Source organism: Schistocerca piceifrons, chromosome 5 (assembly GCF_021461385.2).
Source record: "Schistocerca piceifrons isolate TAMUIC-IGC-003096 chromosome 5, iqSchPice1.1, whole genome shotgun sequence".
NCBI classification, from domain to species: domain Eukaryota; kingdom Metazoa; phylum Arthropoda; class Insecta; order Orthoptera; family Acrididae; genus Schistocerca; species Schistocerca piceifrons.
In genome coordinates, this window is record NC_060142.1 from 89,154,774 (window position 1) to 89,170,816 (window position 16,043).

The following is a 16,043-nucleotide window of genomic DNA, read 5'->3' on the forward strand; positions in this document are numbered from 1 at the left end:
GGTAAGACAGTGTTCAAGATACTTAATTGGCTTTGGGTAGAAAATGAGTCAAATCTCCATCGGACATCCAGAATTGAGTTTTCTATGGTTTTTTTCGAATGCCGCCATCGTGCTTTTAAAGAAACCACGTCCAATTGATTTTCTCATCGTAATGAAACCGACTTTTGTCCAAACTGTCTCGCTGTAGACTAGACGTTAAACCTAATAATTCCGTACTTATAACCTTTAAAAACCATAAAGATCGTTTCGAAAGTATTTTATATAAGGTTAGGAAACTTTCTTCAGTGACTCTTGTTCCCTATTGTTACGCCTGATTCCGAATGAAGCCGATGTGCTGGAATGTGTGTTCGATAGAGGTAAATCCGCGGCACCTGCAAACGATAACAACATGACATGGGTGCGGCCAACCCAGGTGCCGCTATAGCTTTTTTGCATCATACCATGTCGTTACGATATACGGGTATTGTGTGCGCCTTTAAAGTCTGATAATTGAATAATTTTTCATAGATCCAACTGCGGGCACCAGATGCAAATGCAATTATTGGTGAAAGCCATCACGTTCAGTGTTTCAATTATTTTCTGCAGCGTCACACGGGCAAAAAGTGTAATCACGGGCAATTCCGTTCGCAATCGCGGTTATATAAAACACGATAGATAGGATAACAGAAAGCACACAATGAGACGTTATTGTTTCTGTGGGTACTGGAATAGGTAGTGATTAATTGAAGCAAACTTTTCTTCTGTTGTTCAAAATCGTTCTTTATTCTTTGTCATTCACTTGCATTATTTTAACAAATTTACAGAAAGATTCCTCTTCACATCAAGCACAAGTCTGTAGGGAATACGACGACGTCTTTAATTCAGAAACGATAGTCAACAGAAAAATATGTTTGAGAATTTGCATCGGTTGTTGCTCTCAAATCATGTGAGACCAGTTGTATATGATCTTCTGCCTGTCACAACTTCATTTATCCTTACGCCGAGTGATATACACATGTTGGTATATGAATGGGATGAATATCACCCGATGGAACACAGCCCGACCAAGCAAAGTGTGTGTTGTTTAGAAAGGCGTTGGTTGTCTATAAAAGTACATAACACGCACTACCCCAGCGAAGTATTCGTTCTCCAGTAATATATATTTTCCTTTAAGAAAATAATAAGGCGAAATGAAAACTTTATACTCAGTGTTGTAATTTTTTTACGCAAGTCATTTTGTTGCGTACATAATTCATTTACTATGAAACGGACACTTTGTTTAACAATCAGTTACTTTTGTACCCTTGGACATTATCAAGCTAAATAAAAATAAAAATTGGCATGCTGAATCACTGTTCCACACAACGGTACAGGGAATTGCAACATGTGATAGCCTCACTAAAATGCATTACCGTAAATATTGAAGTGGCAACACACATGGACTGATCAACGTTTTAAAATCAAGTGGGATGCAAATCAAGGAACTTAGCGGCACTACTCCACCCCGTTCAAACACGCCTCGGAAGGCCTAACAGTACCATCCGACCGCCGTGTCATCCTCAACCGACGAGCATCAGCTGATGCGGTTACGGAGAGGCATGTAGTTAGCGCACAAGTCTCCCGGTCGGTGTTAGTTTTCGTGAACGGAGCAGCTACGTCTCAAACAAGTAGCTCCTCAATTTCTGAGTGCACCCCGCTTGGCAGAGCCAGACGGTCACCCATCCATGTGCTAGCCAAACCCGACAGTGCTCAACTTTTGTGATGTGACGGAAACAGGTGTTACCACTGCGGCAAGACCGCTGGCGCACGAACTCAGCAGCACTATAAATTTTCAATAGTGCCCAAGGGAGCAGCAATATTGCTTCATTTAAGAGATTTACAGTGGCTGTGGATCCAGAGGTACGTAAGATCATTTTCGTTTGCCCCGAGTACATGAACGCATAAAGTGGCTCGACAATCCACAGTGCTGTTACGATTTCGAGACACTACTTTGCGTGATCGGCCTATAGAAATTCATTTGCTCGGACTGACAGAAGCTAATCTTTGTAGTGGAGGCAGTGAGAGAATGGACAAATTGTTAATAGATCTGAAGAATGTATATTTGGGCAAGACTTGTTAAGCTTAGTGCAGTGCACTAAAGACGTCTAGCACCTCAAACAGTACAGAAGACTGTGTGGACTGGAACAGACCACAGTCTAGACAGTGTGATGCGAAGAGTGCCTCTGGCGGGGTTCCGCTGTATGTACACGTTTTCCGCGGCAGCAGGTAACTGCCGGCCCTAGTAGTAACCTCCGACCCCGCCGTAACCGCCCTTGGAGAAGCCCTGGCCGTACGAGGCGCCGTGCTGGCCGCCGAACTGCTGTCCCTGCTGCGCCACCTTCTTGCCGAAGTCGTCGTAGGCGGCGCTCTGCCCGTAGCCCTGCTCGCCGCCGTAGAAGGCCTGCTGGCCGCGCGACCCCTTGTGGCCGGACGCGTCGTCGACGGCGAAGCCGTGGCCGAAGCCGCCCTTGCGCGCAGCCTGCTCGGCCGCGAAGCGCGCGTCCTCCAGCTTGCCGCCGTACTGCGACCCGTCCTGCACGCCGAAGCCGCCCTGTCGACACGCGAGACGCGCCACGTTTTACACTGCTGAAGATGAGTCACCGGCCGAAACGTTTCTGCACTTCTTAAGGAGGCAGCCGGGGAGTGGACTAGAGTAAGGGGACAGCCGCTTGATTATTTTGTTCATCTGCATTTTGTAGTGTACGGGGCGTGTTAGTTGAGCAACGGCGATTCCATAATTCTACATTCTGTGTTATTTTCGCGCGATTTTTTTGTTGTTCCGTTGGTAAACGCCTGGAAAATATCTACATCGTTAACCATATCGGGTACTTAGCCTGTTGTTGGGTGTCCGAAATGTTACATGTGTTTTGACAGTTTCGGCATGTGTTTTGACAGTTTCGGCGATTATTTTCTACAAAAATGGATCAGTGATTTATTAGAAATGTAAAAATTGCTTTTTGTGAGTCTGCTATCAGTAAAACAAGGATTTGTGAGTGATATAAGCGTTTCGAAAAAAGGGTCATGAACAATCAGCAAGGGACTGATGACATTTGCGTATCAACTGGCTCAAACCATGACATTTTTTGTGATGTTTTATGTACGGAACGTGTCACATCATAATATGTTCAAAAATGGTTGACTTTGAACAAAAAAGCGGCGAAAGCAAGATGTTCATGAGTACCTATGTGAAGTGAACAGCAGTGCAGACCTACTGAAGTGTCGTAACAGAAGATGGAACATGCGTTTATGACGTCGAAACTATGACCATAGCTGGCAAACAATCATGCTTCCCTTGATCACCAGTTGAATGCCAAACTAGGGACTCCGTAGGATTCCGTAACCTACTGGTATGTTTGGCCGAAAATGGCGAAATTTTGCAACAGTCCACCATAGTCTCATGAGCTAACATTCAAAGATGTAATAATATAATATCTTTGTCATTTCTTTGTGAACTGTATTGCTGGTTTAGTGAAAAGGAGGTGGTATGAAGTAATAGAATTTTTAAAAAGAACAAACCTCCAGGTTAGGTTAATGTGGACAGTGCTACTGGCAGTAGCGAAGTTGTGTGCGGAAACATATCAGCACTAACAATAGCCGCAAAGGAACTTCATGAATCTGAACATTATGTCAAATCACATTGTTCACAGTCCCATTCTGACTTTGTATGATTATAAAGTTGTGTGCGGAAACATATCAGCACCAACAATAGCCGCAAAGGAACTTCATGAATCTGAACATTATGTCAAATCACATTGTTCACAGTTCCATTCTGACTTTGTATGATTATAAAGACATTTATTCGTGTAATGTAGTGTAGCAAATACGTCTGAAAATTGGCTTTATACCGTCCATGACAAATTATTATGGAATGTGGCATTGTGTATAAACATGGGCTGATCGTTGCTATGTTATTGTATTTCCTCCAAGTTTTTCGCCCCTTCGGTCATATTCCATCTATAAGTAAATGCCGGAATTCTGTAGATGGAGTATATTATGCTCTGCATACTGGACAATATGATGCTGTTGTTATCAACACCAAAGTAAATATTAAGTGTCATGCGCTCTGGAAACGATTAGTGCGTGCAAAGACGGGAGGAAGAAGGATGCTAAAATGAAGCAGAAGTATTTGAAGAGGCAACCCAGCAAAATACGAAAGCTGTTAAAAGAATAGGTGAAGAGTTGTCTAGTGACACAGACAAGTTCTTTCATAGTCAGGGATTTCATTAAAATGTTGTTGAAACTTCAAACACCACTTCAGGTAATGTGATTTCTTGCTATTTTCAAGTGATCTGTTAGAGATATAAACTTAAAATTTTCAGTGTACGTACTACTTATCGCTTTATGTATTTTATCATAGCCTCCTCAAAATATATGAAAAATAAAATCTCGGTACCAACAGAGGGTGGAGAAAAAGACGTTACAATTTATTCAGCAATAAAAAATTAACAATTATGTTTGAAGAATAATTTCCAATATACTGAACTCACTTTGACATATTATGTCATATTTACCCACCACGACAGTCCCAAGAAATATCTTAATAGGCAGATGGTGTAAGAGAAGACGTTCCTTAAATTGATCGCGGCAGGTATAGGAGGGTGCGGGTCCCCTTAATCAGTGTACTGGATTTTGTATCGAAATATATATCGTATAAAAGACACACAGGTGGCGTCTCCTCCCGTATCTTTAATTGCATCCTTAAATTGCGAGTAGCGAATGGCGACGAGAAATGAAAGGAGTGATGGAGACAAGAGAATTGCAAGCGGACAGTGTGGCATTTGCGTACGGTACTTTAATGTCGCCGACATAATTGGAAGAGGAGACTAATTGAACAACCCAGCGCCAGATATGAGGGGCTATAAAGTAAGTTATCCGTTTCAGATTGCTATATGTTTTTAGTGTAAATATTCTTTTCGAGAAGCGCCAATTAGGCGACAAGATACTTCTCGGGAAACGAAAGAGCAGAGAATGTGTAGTTCCACGTAACATTCAAATGGATCAGACGTAGCATCTGAGTGGAGCCCTTCAGAATCGCAGCGCAGACTACGAGACTACTGTACGGCTGGTGCCGGCACTCACCTGCTGGCCTGTGTACTTGAAGTGGTCACCCTCATCGCTGGCCTCGTCGAAGAAGGTGGAGGTTTGACCCGACTCGTCCTTGTGGTGGTAGTTCTGGAAGCCCTTGCTGCTGTGGCCCTTGCGATGGCCACCTCCGGCCTTCACCGCACCAGCGGTGAGGGCTGAAAATAAAAGTGAGCCCACTAGTTAAAAGACTGTGAGATACGCATGTCGCTTCAGCAAAGCACGATTGTGTAAATAGCTTTCCTGAATTACCTGCGGAAGTTACGGCCACTGTCAAAGCGTTTCAGGGGGAGGCACTTGTAAAAACAGTTCTTAGCAGTTTCTAACGAATCCCAAATTTCCTCCACACTATTTAACATATTTAAAAAAAAAAATGTATGGATCTATTCAGTAGGTTACTAGGGTACATAAGCAGACAGACTGCTTATTTCCTATCCCTCGGTCTTGTAGCATTATCAGTCAAATCATTTCACACTAACTCCATTTCTTTTTCCCCCCTTCAATCACTGTTTCATCGTACAATCACTATGCAACTGTTTCAGTGAAATAATCGAGCTATGCCGGCCGCTGTGGCCGAGTGGTTCTAGGCGCTTCAGTCCGGAACCGCGCTGCTGCTATGGTCGCATGTTCGAATCCTGCCTGGCATGGCTGTGTGTGATATCCTTAGGTTAGACAGGTTTAAGTAGTTCTAAGTCTAGGGGACTGATGACTTCAGATGTTAAGTCCCATAGTGCTTAGAGCCATTTGAATCGAGCTAAATATTACGAAACAGCCATTCCCATAACTTCACGCGTTACTGTTATCATTAAGATGTGTTAGACCCGCCTCAGCATTTCAAAGGTTATCTACCCTGAAAGTTTCTGAGCTCCTGTGATCCTACAATCAAAACAAATACGAGTATATTAAAGACTGTCTGTTCCACGCATTGCCTGACGTAGACCTCACGCTCCTCGGTTTCTCTTACAAAATTACTCTTTTTCCGCCGTGTTACAAGAAATACTTAGCATCTTGTGCTGAATCTCCCCCATATTTTGTATTCCAGTCGGTCTTATTCTTTTCCTTGGCGTTTTTCATAAGCCCCTTAGCTATCTTAAAAAAAAGAGGATTACTCACTGAGGAGCTTGTGATGCCACGTAACCAAAAGCAAAAAAAAAAACAAAAACAAAAAAAAACGAATAACGACGACGCTGGTTGTACGCGAAGGGCCGTCTTTTCAAAATAATGAGTTGCATTGTTTACTACAAAACTAAAAATTTGATGTCTGTTTTAATAACTGTGCGCTACCTAATTCTGTTTCTTTGTTATCGTCATACCAGTCTCGAATCTTAGACATGACATCCTCTTCTAGAGCTTCCTACATTTTCCTCTACATATACGGGTATATTGCGCAACGCACTGAACGTCAGCCACTGTATATCAGCCACAGTCTGACCAGTTGCTTTGGCGAACATAGCGAGTTTGTATTTTCATTTTATCCTCCCGCCATTTCAGTTGCAGCACTGGAGTGCAAATTCCAGTCGTTTCCGGCAAACAGCAGTCAGCATAGGTGCATGAATCAGGCGCCCGGCGCTGAGGCCCATACGCACCAACATTCGCTGAATAGTCGTTCAGGAGAAACTGTTGGTAGCCCCTTTGGTTCATCGGGCAGTCAGTGGCTCAACGGTTGCGCGTCTATTAGCCCATAGGCCTCTCTGCCGCCGTCATTCACACCTGTCATCAGTGGTCTGCAGTGCACCACATTTACGTCAGTTTGGATACCGCCATTCCACCGTACACGGTATACTTTAATCACGGCGGCAGGCGAAATGTTTACAAACCTAGACGTTTCAGAAATGTTTACATCCTTGGCCCGAAAACCAATGATCATTTTCGCTCCGCTTCCGCATTATGAAAACAACTGCACTGTTATCTGCATCCCCTCGACAGCTATTATATACCCTCTACTGCTTGTGCTGCCACAACCAGCCAGGTTAGCCGAGCACGCTAACGCGCTGCTTCCTGGACTCGGGTAGGCGCGCCGGCCCCGGATCGAATCCGCCCGGCGGATTAACGACGAGGGCTGGTGAGTCGGCCAGCCTGGATGTGGTTTTTAGGCGGTTTTCCACATCCCCCTATATGAATACCGGCCTGGTCCCCACGTCCCGCCTCAGTCACACGGCTCGCAGACATCTGAACACTTTCGCACTATTCCATGGATTACACCCGTCGCAGACAGTTGCGGTACACTAATTCCTTCCCGGGGAGTACGGGGTGGCGGCAGGACGGGCATCCGGCCACCCCTTCAACTAACATTGCCACATCCGATTAACCATGCCGACCCTGCGTATCCGCCAGCAATAAGGCACAAGGAAAAGAAGAAGTAAGACTGCTAGTGCTGCCACCTCCCGCCTGTGTTCGAGTGATTGCTGCTCGTTGACGTCGACCATAGGGGGAGGTCACGTTAATGTGACTGGAGCGCGAAGACGACCGGATGATCTGCGAAATTTTTGAAGTTGTTGGTAATTGTACGCCAGGTGACATACTGAGTAATCGCACTTACTCCCATGTTTGATACTCCAAATGATCGTACTTTGGTTAATGAGTGTCGGTGTGTTGTAGAATCGACAGTTTTTTGGAAGGCAAGCAATACTGGGTGCATACGCTTGCCTTGACCAGGTAGTCAGACTGACAGCGATGCCTTCTGCTGTGATGACGTGACCATCCCCACTGCCGCTGTTGGGTGACAATCCGCTGGATGAGACGTCTAGTTTTCCCGGCCCGTGCTGTGCTGTGCTGTGCTGTGCTGTGCTGCAATATAGCCCCTGGCCCGGGGCGGCGCCGCCCAGAGATAGGGCGCGCGCCCCCACTCCATCACCGTCGGACGTTTCCCAAGAATAGGCGAGTCCGGCGCTATCGTTAATATTCGCGCGCCGCCCGGACCGCCACGTAATTTGCCGCCAGATGAGTTACGTGAGGTGTTACCACAAGCGCCGCCCGCTAACTAGTTTGTTATGCGCGTTCTTGCCGCCGGCCGGGGGCCGCGACGCTCCCGAAAGCGGAGGCCAGCGCCTTAAAAACCGCGTCCGTCTGGAGCAATGTTTTCACCTGGTGGCTGTTCTTTTATCTCGCAGATGTAAATCTTGAATTTGCTCCCGAGATGGCTCTGTATATGCGAACCTTTAAAAACTTGGCGCGAAGCGAAAATACAGGGTGAATCATATCTCTGCCGGGAAACTTTCAGAGATGCTAGTATGGATCAAAACAAGAAAAACATGTCCGGTAACCATGGAATCTAAAATGCTTACCTTAAGAGTTATGAGTACTTGTTCATCTTTGATAGTGTAACGTCTTTCCTTTCCATGTTTTCAGACGAGCTAGTATGGACAAAACCAAGAAAATAAGTGTACTAAACATGGGCTCTAATGTGCATACCTTATGAGTTAGAACCACGTGTTCACAGTAGTGAACAAGTGATTGTAGCTCGTAACGTATGTGCGTTAGCGTCCATGTTAACTTGATATTTTTCTCCTGTTTCCGTCTACGACATCACCTCTAAAGACAAGGAAAGTAAGGAGCTTTGCATAGAATGGATACGTTTCACAGTAACGAAGAAGAACAAGTACTCGCAGCTCTTACGATATGCACTTTACACAACTCTTCTGTCTTGTTTTAGTCCATATTGCCGTCTCTGAAAGTTTGTCGGTGGTGGTCTGGTTCAGACTGTGTACTGGCCACAGGTATGCGGTGACAGAGCTGTAGTTGTGCTCAACTGTACCGGAAATTTAAGTTTCCGTACTAGCGTGAAAAGTTACAGCAACTCTCTGTACTTTCTGGGAGTAAGAGTTGTGAGGAAGGACTGATTCAGACAGAAATACTCTGCATCAGCTTCAGATGGCGTTCGCGAGATAATTGCGGAAGTGTGGGTAGAAGACGCCATCGGCTCGAATATGAATCACTGTACTAGTTTGTACAAATTTGTTTGAAATGTAAACTTCCTATTAAACCCACATCTAATTGAGCTCAAAACCAGTCGCAGGTAATCGTATTTTGAAGAGTGAAACGCCGTTGAATTTTTTTTTGGGATTGCTGTACTAGCACCAGAAACTCCATTTGAAAAATCTTAAGTTGATCCCGATATCTCTGTAAAGAGACTAGTCATTTGGTCCCCACTTTTTCGCAATTCGTTTTGGTGAAAATGGAATTCTAATACCTTAAACGGTTCTGGAAAAACGCGAGGTAAACAGCTTTGCTGACTCAGTCTCTTTGTATATGGCTATCTTTGACAGGGATCACCGTTTCACGTGTCCTGCCGACGTGGAAATGCGTTAGCTTGTTCATTGGTTTATTACAAGGGGCTTCAGGTCCACCAGATTTACAAACTGAAGACCATGAATACGAAGTAGAAGAGGAAAAATTAGTAGAAAACACTCATTTTTAGTAAGACTCCAAAAAAAGAATCTTTTTATAATTTCTTCTCCAACATTGCATTGTGCCGCACGCTGTCCATAGTGGTCAGTATTTGGCTGTTCTTACTACGGAGGACCGTGGAGATGATACTATAAGGGGAAGGTACCATTTGTAATGAAATTATTTTTGGTACTATCCCTCGTCATTACAGAACAGTAAAAGCAACTGACATTTCGACCGTCTTTGCAGCGGTTCTCTACAGGACGACTAACTGAAGAAGCCAAAACTTCAAAATTTTATATACTTGGGAAGACGGGTACCGCCAGACGTTTTTTGCTCTCTGGCTCATAATAACGTACCCAGGTTCTGTCAACTGTTAGAACACGTCACCAAGCCGCCCACGTTCAGCCTGAGTTTAACTATACTGAATAGACTGTGGAATGTAATATACACACACGCGTCGTCTTTTTTCATCGAAGACGTCTGCGAAGCTGACTGTTTACAGGGATCGTGATTCTTCACACCAACGATATGAGCAAATCCGATACTGATAGTCGGTTTCGTGACCCAAACCATTTAAAAAAACAGGTCGATAGTTAGCCATCATGGCGTCAGGCCAGATCCACAGTCTCATGTGGCGCAAACTTCTAGAGAAGACACATCCATGGCTTGTCAACATGTACGTCCGCTTTTAAATCCATCTGCCCGCTGATAAATCAGTCTCTTGCTAATGAGGCTGTGATCATGTCTTTGTAACATTCTCCTATGAATTACTTGAAATTTTAGGTCCCCTCACCACAAAAATCTTACTTTGAGTTTCAACTCTCCTAGTCAACATGCAGGTGTTTCCATGTGCTGTCACACTGTCAAACGTTTCCCGCACTGGATTTTGAAATTGAGATGTCCGTCTCGTGTACTACTGCAAATTTACTGTCACTGTCACACCTACGTACTTGCGCGATGGCTGTTAACTGAAACGTTAGCTAATTATAACGCATTCTGTTTCGAAAGTAACAGGACCTTAACGTCCAATCCGTCACTGTCGGCGTTGGTCTCGTTCCGAACACATGTTTCCCGTTACGATACTGGAAAATCACTTACGTTACTAGTTTTTGCGCTGCTGTCATTCTCACGTGACAAATGACGCTAGCCATACACCTGAAGCCATATGATGTAGGCAATTTGTCTGACGGTATCCGAGCTTGCAATTACATACTGGCCTCTGTATCGAAGCTTCCGTGAAATGTGACACGCTTCACTAAATGGGTTTCTCCTATATTTATGAATACGTGGTTCAACGACATCATGCAGAATACGTAATAATAGCCAGAACCAAACATTGTGCGGGTGTTTGAAAAGTTTCACTGAAGCTATCGACATACCTTCAAACCACCCTCGTGTATAGGAGTAAAATAGCAGCTACTTTACCTTGGAGTCTGAAGTAAATGTATGGCATCGCGTATAAAGGCAATAATCAGAACCAGGCTGCTACTGGCATTCTTAAAATATCATATATTACACTTCCACACAAATATGCCAAACGATATTGCGCAGAATTTTTTTCCTCGTAGCTCAACGCTCTGTTGCTTCACAACCGGTCTACGGAGGAAAAGGGACCCACACTTCAATGCGGAGTCCGAGCTACGTGTCGTTCCTGGCCAATTTTCTCGTGATTGGCAGGTGAACGCTAGTTTGAAAGCAAACTGAAAATTCCATGGTCCGGCCGGGATTCGATCCCCACAATATTTCAGTTTTTAGACTCACGGTTTACCACTTTCTTTGCTCTTTTGATCTATCCGCTTTTTTCGTCATTTTTCTTAAGCAATTCTGTGTGTGTGTTACATGAAATCTGTCAGATCCAATCGATGGAAAGTTCAGAACTGTTATTACAAAAATCACGACTCGTTGGACCATATTAAACACTTCCATCCAGCTACTGTCAAATCTCTGTGTGTTGTGCCCCATTGAAGGTGTCCCAATTTGGGAAATGGCGTACTGCGAAATAACCGACTCGAAATGTCTGTTACATTCTGTTACTTTAGAAACTTTCGCTCAGAAACTTGTGAAGGTGGACTTGCAGTTACTGACAGCACCAGTTCCTGTCACGGTTGAAGCCTGCTGCCGTCAACAAGATACGAAACTGCTCGGCGGTCCCTGTCGGTTAAGTTCTGTTTACGTACAGATCTCTTAGGCCGTGTTAGGTGGCTGCGATTGGTACATGATTCGATGTAGACACGTAACAAATAGTACAGTTTTACTAACTTTCGAACACTATAGCTCCTTTTTCCATACGAAATCATATTCACATTTGCGAATATTGCTAAAATTTGGCTGCACTATGCATTGGTGACAACGAAAATAGGTGCACGGGCCGGGACTCGAACGCGGATCTTCCACTTAACGCATGTTTTCGCTTTGATCGCCTCGGCCACCCGCACACGCTCCTCATATCGGCCCAAACTTCCATACGTCACCCCTTTAGTCTAAATCCTACACTCGCACAGATGCTAAGAGTCCCTTACAGGAACAGACATATAATTAGAGATGAAGCCCAGTTATTTGGCGTGAAATACTCCGTGCCTTTTTTGTTCTTATGTACTTTGCATGTATGTCAGAAGGACACGGCGAAGTGCATTAGAACAATACAAGGACAGCAGTACGATATCCATCCTGCCATTTTGTGACGTCTCCATGTCGACCCAAAGTACTGCAGTGGTTCCATGCAGCCACCTGCCTGACTCAACCCACTTAACTTCCATGGCTTAGGTCAGTAGTGGGGGGTGGGGGTTGACATGACGGCCAGGTAGCTGTTAAGTAGTCTGCCTTGGTTAGTGGCGCTTTTTTAAGTTCGTTTTGTGTAATTTCTGTTCCATACCTCAATAGGTATCCAAACGCCTTGCCGCAGTGGTAACGCCGGTTCCCGTCGTATCGACGAAGTTCAGCGCTGTCGGGCTTGGCTAGTGCTTGGATGGGTGAGTGTCCGAGTCTGACGAACGCTGCTGGCAAGTGGAGTGCACTCAGCTTTGTGACGCCAATTGAAGTGCTATTTGTTTAAGAAATAGCGGCTCCTGTCAAGAGAACTGGCAGCGGCCGGAAGAACGGTCTCTTGACCACATGCCCATATTAGCATCTGGTGACGCCTGTCAGCTGAATATGACTTGGGGGTCAATCGTTATCGTTCGGCCTTCCGACGCCTATTCAAACCGAATCTAGTGTAGCCTATCCTATGCCAACAGCCTATCCCATGCCATTTGACGTTCAGCCAACTATCGGGCGAGGTGGTAGTGGGGCGTAGAGATTCCCAGCTGGGAACATTTGGCAGTGGTTTTGCAGCGTGCTGTTAATAACCTGCCAGAGACCTGTGTGAGGACTCACCCTGCTGGCCGCGAGCCAGGCCGTGCTGGAAGGCGCCGCCCTGGTTGTAGTTGTTGAGCCCGCCGGCGGCGCCGCCGTAGAAGCCCTGGTCGGCCTTGTTGACGGCGCGCGCGCCCTGCCCGCCGGAGAAGGCGACGCTGGACAGCGCGCCCGCCTCGCCCTTCTTGCCGCCGCCGGCCGCGTAGCCGCCGCTCTGCGCCAGGCCGCCGCCCCCGGACAGGCCCCCGGCGTAGCCGCCGCCCCCGTAGCTGTTGAGCGCCTTGCCGGACGCGAAGCCGCCGCCACCGCCCACGCCGCCCAGGCCGCCGACGCCGCCGACGCCGACGCCGCCCAGACCGCCGACGCCGTAGGCGGCTACGGGGTAGTAGCTGCCCAGACCTGCGACCGAGCGGTTCTGACAACTTGCCACAGTCAGCCACTTAACTACAAAATAGTCTGTGATTCCATTACTTCACAGCTTTCTATCACTTTACATCTTCTGAAAAAAAAGGAAGCAAGTGTATGAATTTCAAGATGTGCAGGTGGCAAGCAAAGAATAGAATGCAGAAGGTAAAAGAAACGAACTTGAGAACAGTTTTGTTGATAGAGAAGTACGTGAAGATGACATGGAAGATACGTGAAGTCAACGATATTCCCCCAGAAATTTTGAGATGTTTGGGAGACCCAGACTGATAGGCGTGAATTTTACCGGACTATCAGCTTAACAGGTCATGGTTGGAAAATACTGACACGAATTACTTATCAATGAACTGAGAACCTAGAGGAGGCATGACAGGTAGATCAGTTTAAGTTCCAGGGAAAGGTGGGAACACACGAGGCAATGCTGACTGTTCCACTTATCATAGAAGATAAGTTAAAAAAAGCTAAACCTGTATATATATTTAGACTAATCCTTTGACAACATGTCAACAGCATTTCTGCAGTGGTAACACCGGTTCGCTTCGGATCACCAAAGCTATGCGCAGTCGGGTTTGGCTAGCAGTTGGATTGTCCAGGTCTGCCGAGAGCTGTTGACAGATGTGGTGCCAGTTGAGGAGCTACTTGACTGAGAGATAGTGCCTCCAGTAGCTAAAACTGACGACAGCTGGGTGAGCGGTATGCTGACCACATGCTTTATCCATATCCACATCCACTGAGTACAAGAAATGAGATTAGTGATAAGCTTAACATGATATGCAGGGACCACGAAGTAGATGATGTATGGAATTACAGTACCGTGGAAGCTAAACATCTTGTAACAGCAGGAGGTAGGTCATAAAAAGAACACTACCAGAGGTAAGGAGGACATTACGGGTCAAGAGAAGTCTACTATTATCAAACATGGACTTAATTTAGGAATGAATTTGTGACAATGAATTTTGTGAGCGCAATATTGTGTTGGGAGTAGAAGAGAATACAAGCGTTTGAGATATAGTACGACAGAAAGATGTTGAAAATTAGGTGGCGTGATTAAGAAACGCGGAGGCTCTCCGCAAAATCGTCGAAAAAATAGCTCATGGAAAATACTGAAAAGATCAACGGACAGTTTTATGCGACATCAGGGAATGAATTCGGTGGTACTAGAGGGAACTGCACAACGTAAAGCTGTGGAGAAGAAAGTGGTTGAATTGTTAATTACGGGAGCTAGAGTAGGTTCAGATGAAGATGTTGGCAGTTCGTACGGACCACATCAAACAATTCAGACGACTGATGAATTAAAAATAAAGAAATTCAAAAGGCAGTACAGTTGAACGTCATGCATGCATACATACGAATACTGTAACTGAAAAATATCAGTCGCCTGATGTAGACAAGTGTAATGTGCTGCGAATACATAGAAAGAAAGATCCTTTATCACTTAGCTACAATACAGCCGGTCAGCAACGGAAAGCAGTTAATTCCATAAATTATCTGGGAGTAGGCATTAGGAGTGATTTAATATGGAATGATCATATAAAGTTAATCGTCGGTAAAGCAGATGCCAGACTGAGATTCATTGGAAGAATCCTAAGGAAAAGCAATCCGAAAACAGAGGAAGTAGGTTACAGTACGGTTGTTCGCCCACTGCTTGAATACTCCTCAGCAGTGTGGGATCCGTACCAGATAGGGTTGATAGAAGAGATAGAGAAGATCCAACGGAGAGCAGTGCGCTTCGTTACAGGATCATTTAGTAATCGCGAAAGCGTTACGGAGATGATAGATAAACTCCAGTGGAAGACTCTGCAGGAGAGACGCTCAGTAGCTCGGTACGGGCTTTTGTTGAAGTTTCGAGAACATACCTTCACCGAGGAGTCAAGCAGTAGAATGCTCCCTCCTACGTACATCTCGCGAAGAGACCATGAGGATAAAATCAGAGAGATTAGAGCCCACACGGAGGCATACCGACAATCTTTCTTTCCACGAACAATACGAGACTGGAATAGGCGGGAGAACCGATAGAGGTACTCAGAGTACCCTCCACCACACACCGTCCGGTGGCTTGCGGAGTATGTAGATATAGATGATTTGCACAACCGAAACTGGCAGGTGTAATAAACATTTCTTTTCACGGCACCTGATGGTTCAGTGTATCAGTAATCCTGCAGCGCCAGAACATCAGCCCCACGCTGACTCACCTGCTCCTCCCAGTCCTCCCCCGTAACCTAAGCCGAGCCCGCCGACGCCGACCCCGACGCCCACGGGGTAGCTCTGGGCGGTGGCGATGGCCTCGCCCTTGTCGGGCACCTCGTGGATCTCGTAGACGATGCCGCGGCCGTTGGTGGTGGCCCAGGAGGGAGCGACCAGCGCCAGCAGGAGGGCGCTGAGGGCAGAGAGTGGCTGCATGTCTGGAGGCTGCTGGCTGGAAGCTGAACTCTGGCGGCTGGAGGCGCGCCGCGCCCTCTTATAGTGGCGCGGAGGCGACGCGCTGTGAGCCGGAAGGCCGGCGCGGCTGGCACGGCGCGGCCGGCCTTGGAGGCGGCGGATGTCTGCGCGGGGAGCGGCCCACAAAAACGCCGGCGTGTCACCTGGTGGCACCCACCAGCCGACAGCCGCAGGACCCTACACCCGCGGCGCGACCTTCGGTTTCGGTGCCGTGCTCGCGTTGCGACAGTTGCGTCTCAAGGACGCGCCAGCTTACTTGCTACATCTAGATCACACCTACAGAACAAAGGCTGAATCTTTCGAAGTGGTGTTCCTAGTTTTCCACAGTTAAGGCTCTATGA

At 46.2% G+C, this 16,043-nt stretch overlaps 1 protein-coding gene across 1 annotated transcript; it reads right to left on the reverse strand.

The window, feature by feature from the left end:
- Window positions 1-739: 739 nt before the first annotated feature.
- LOC124798757 (glycine-rich cell wall structural protein 1.8-like) lies at window positions 740-15,663 on the reverse strand. Its single transcript, XM_047262285.1, has 5 exons — window positions 15,456-15,663; window positions 13,330-13,339; window positions 12,862-13,088; window positions 5,098-5,258; window positions 740-2,569 (listed from the first exon to the last, which is right to left on the reverse strand). Exons 1-5 carry the CDS (start codon window positions 15,661-15,663, stop codon window positions 2,258-2,260), a joined length of 918 nt encoding a protein of 305 aa, XP_047118241.1. The 3' UTR covers window positions 740-2,257.
- Window positions 15,664-16,043: the final 380 nt, after the last annotated feature.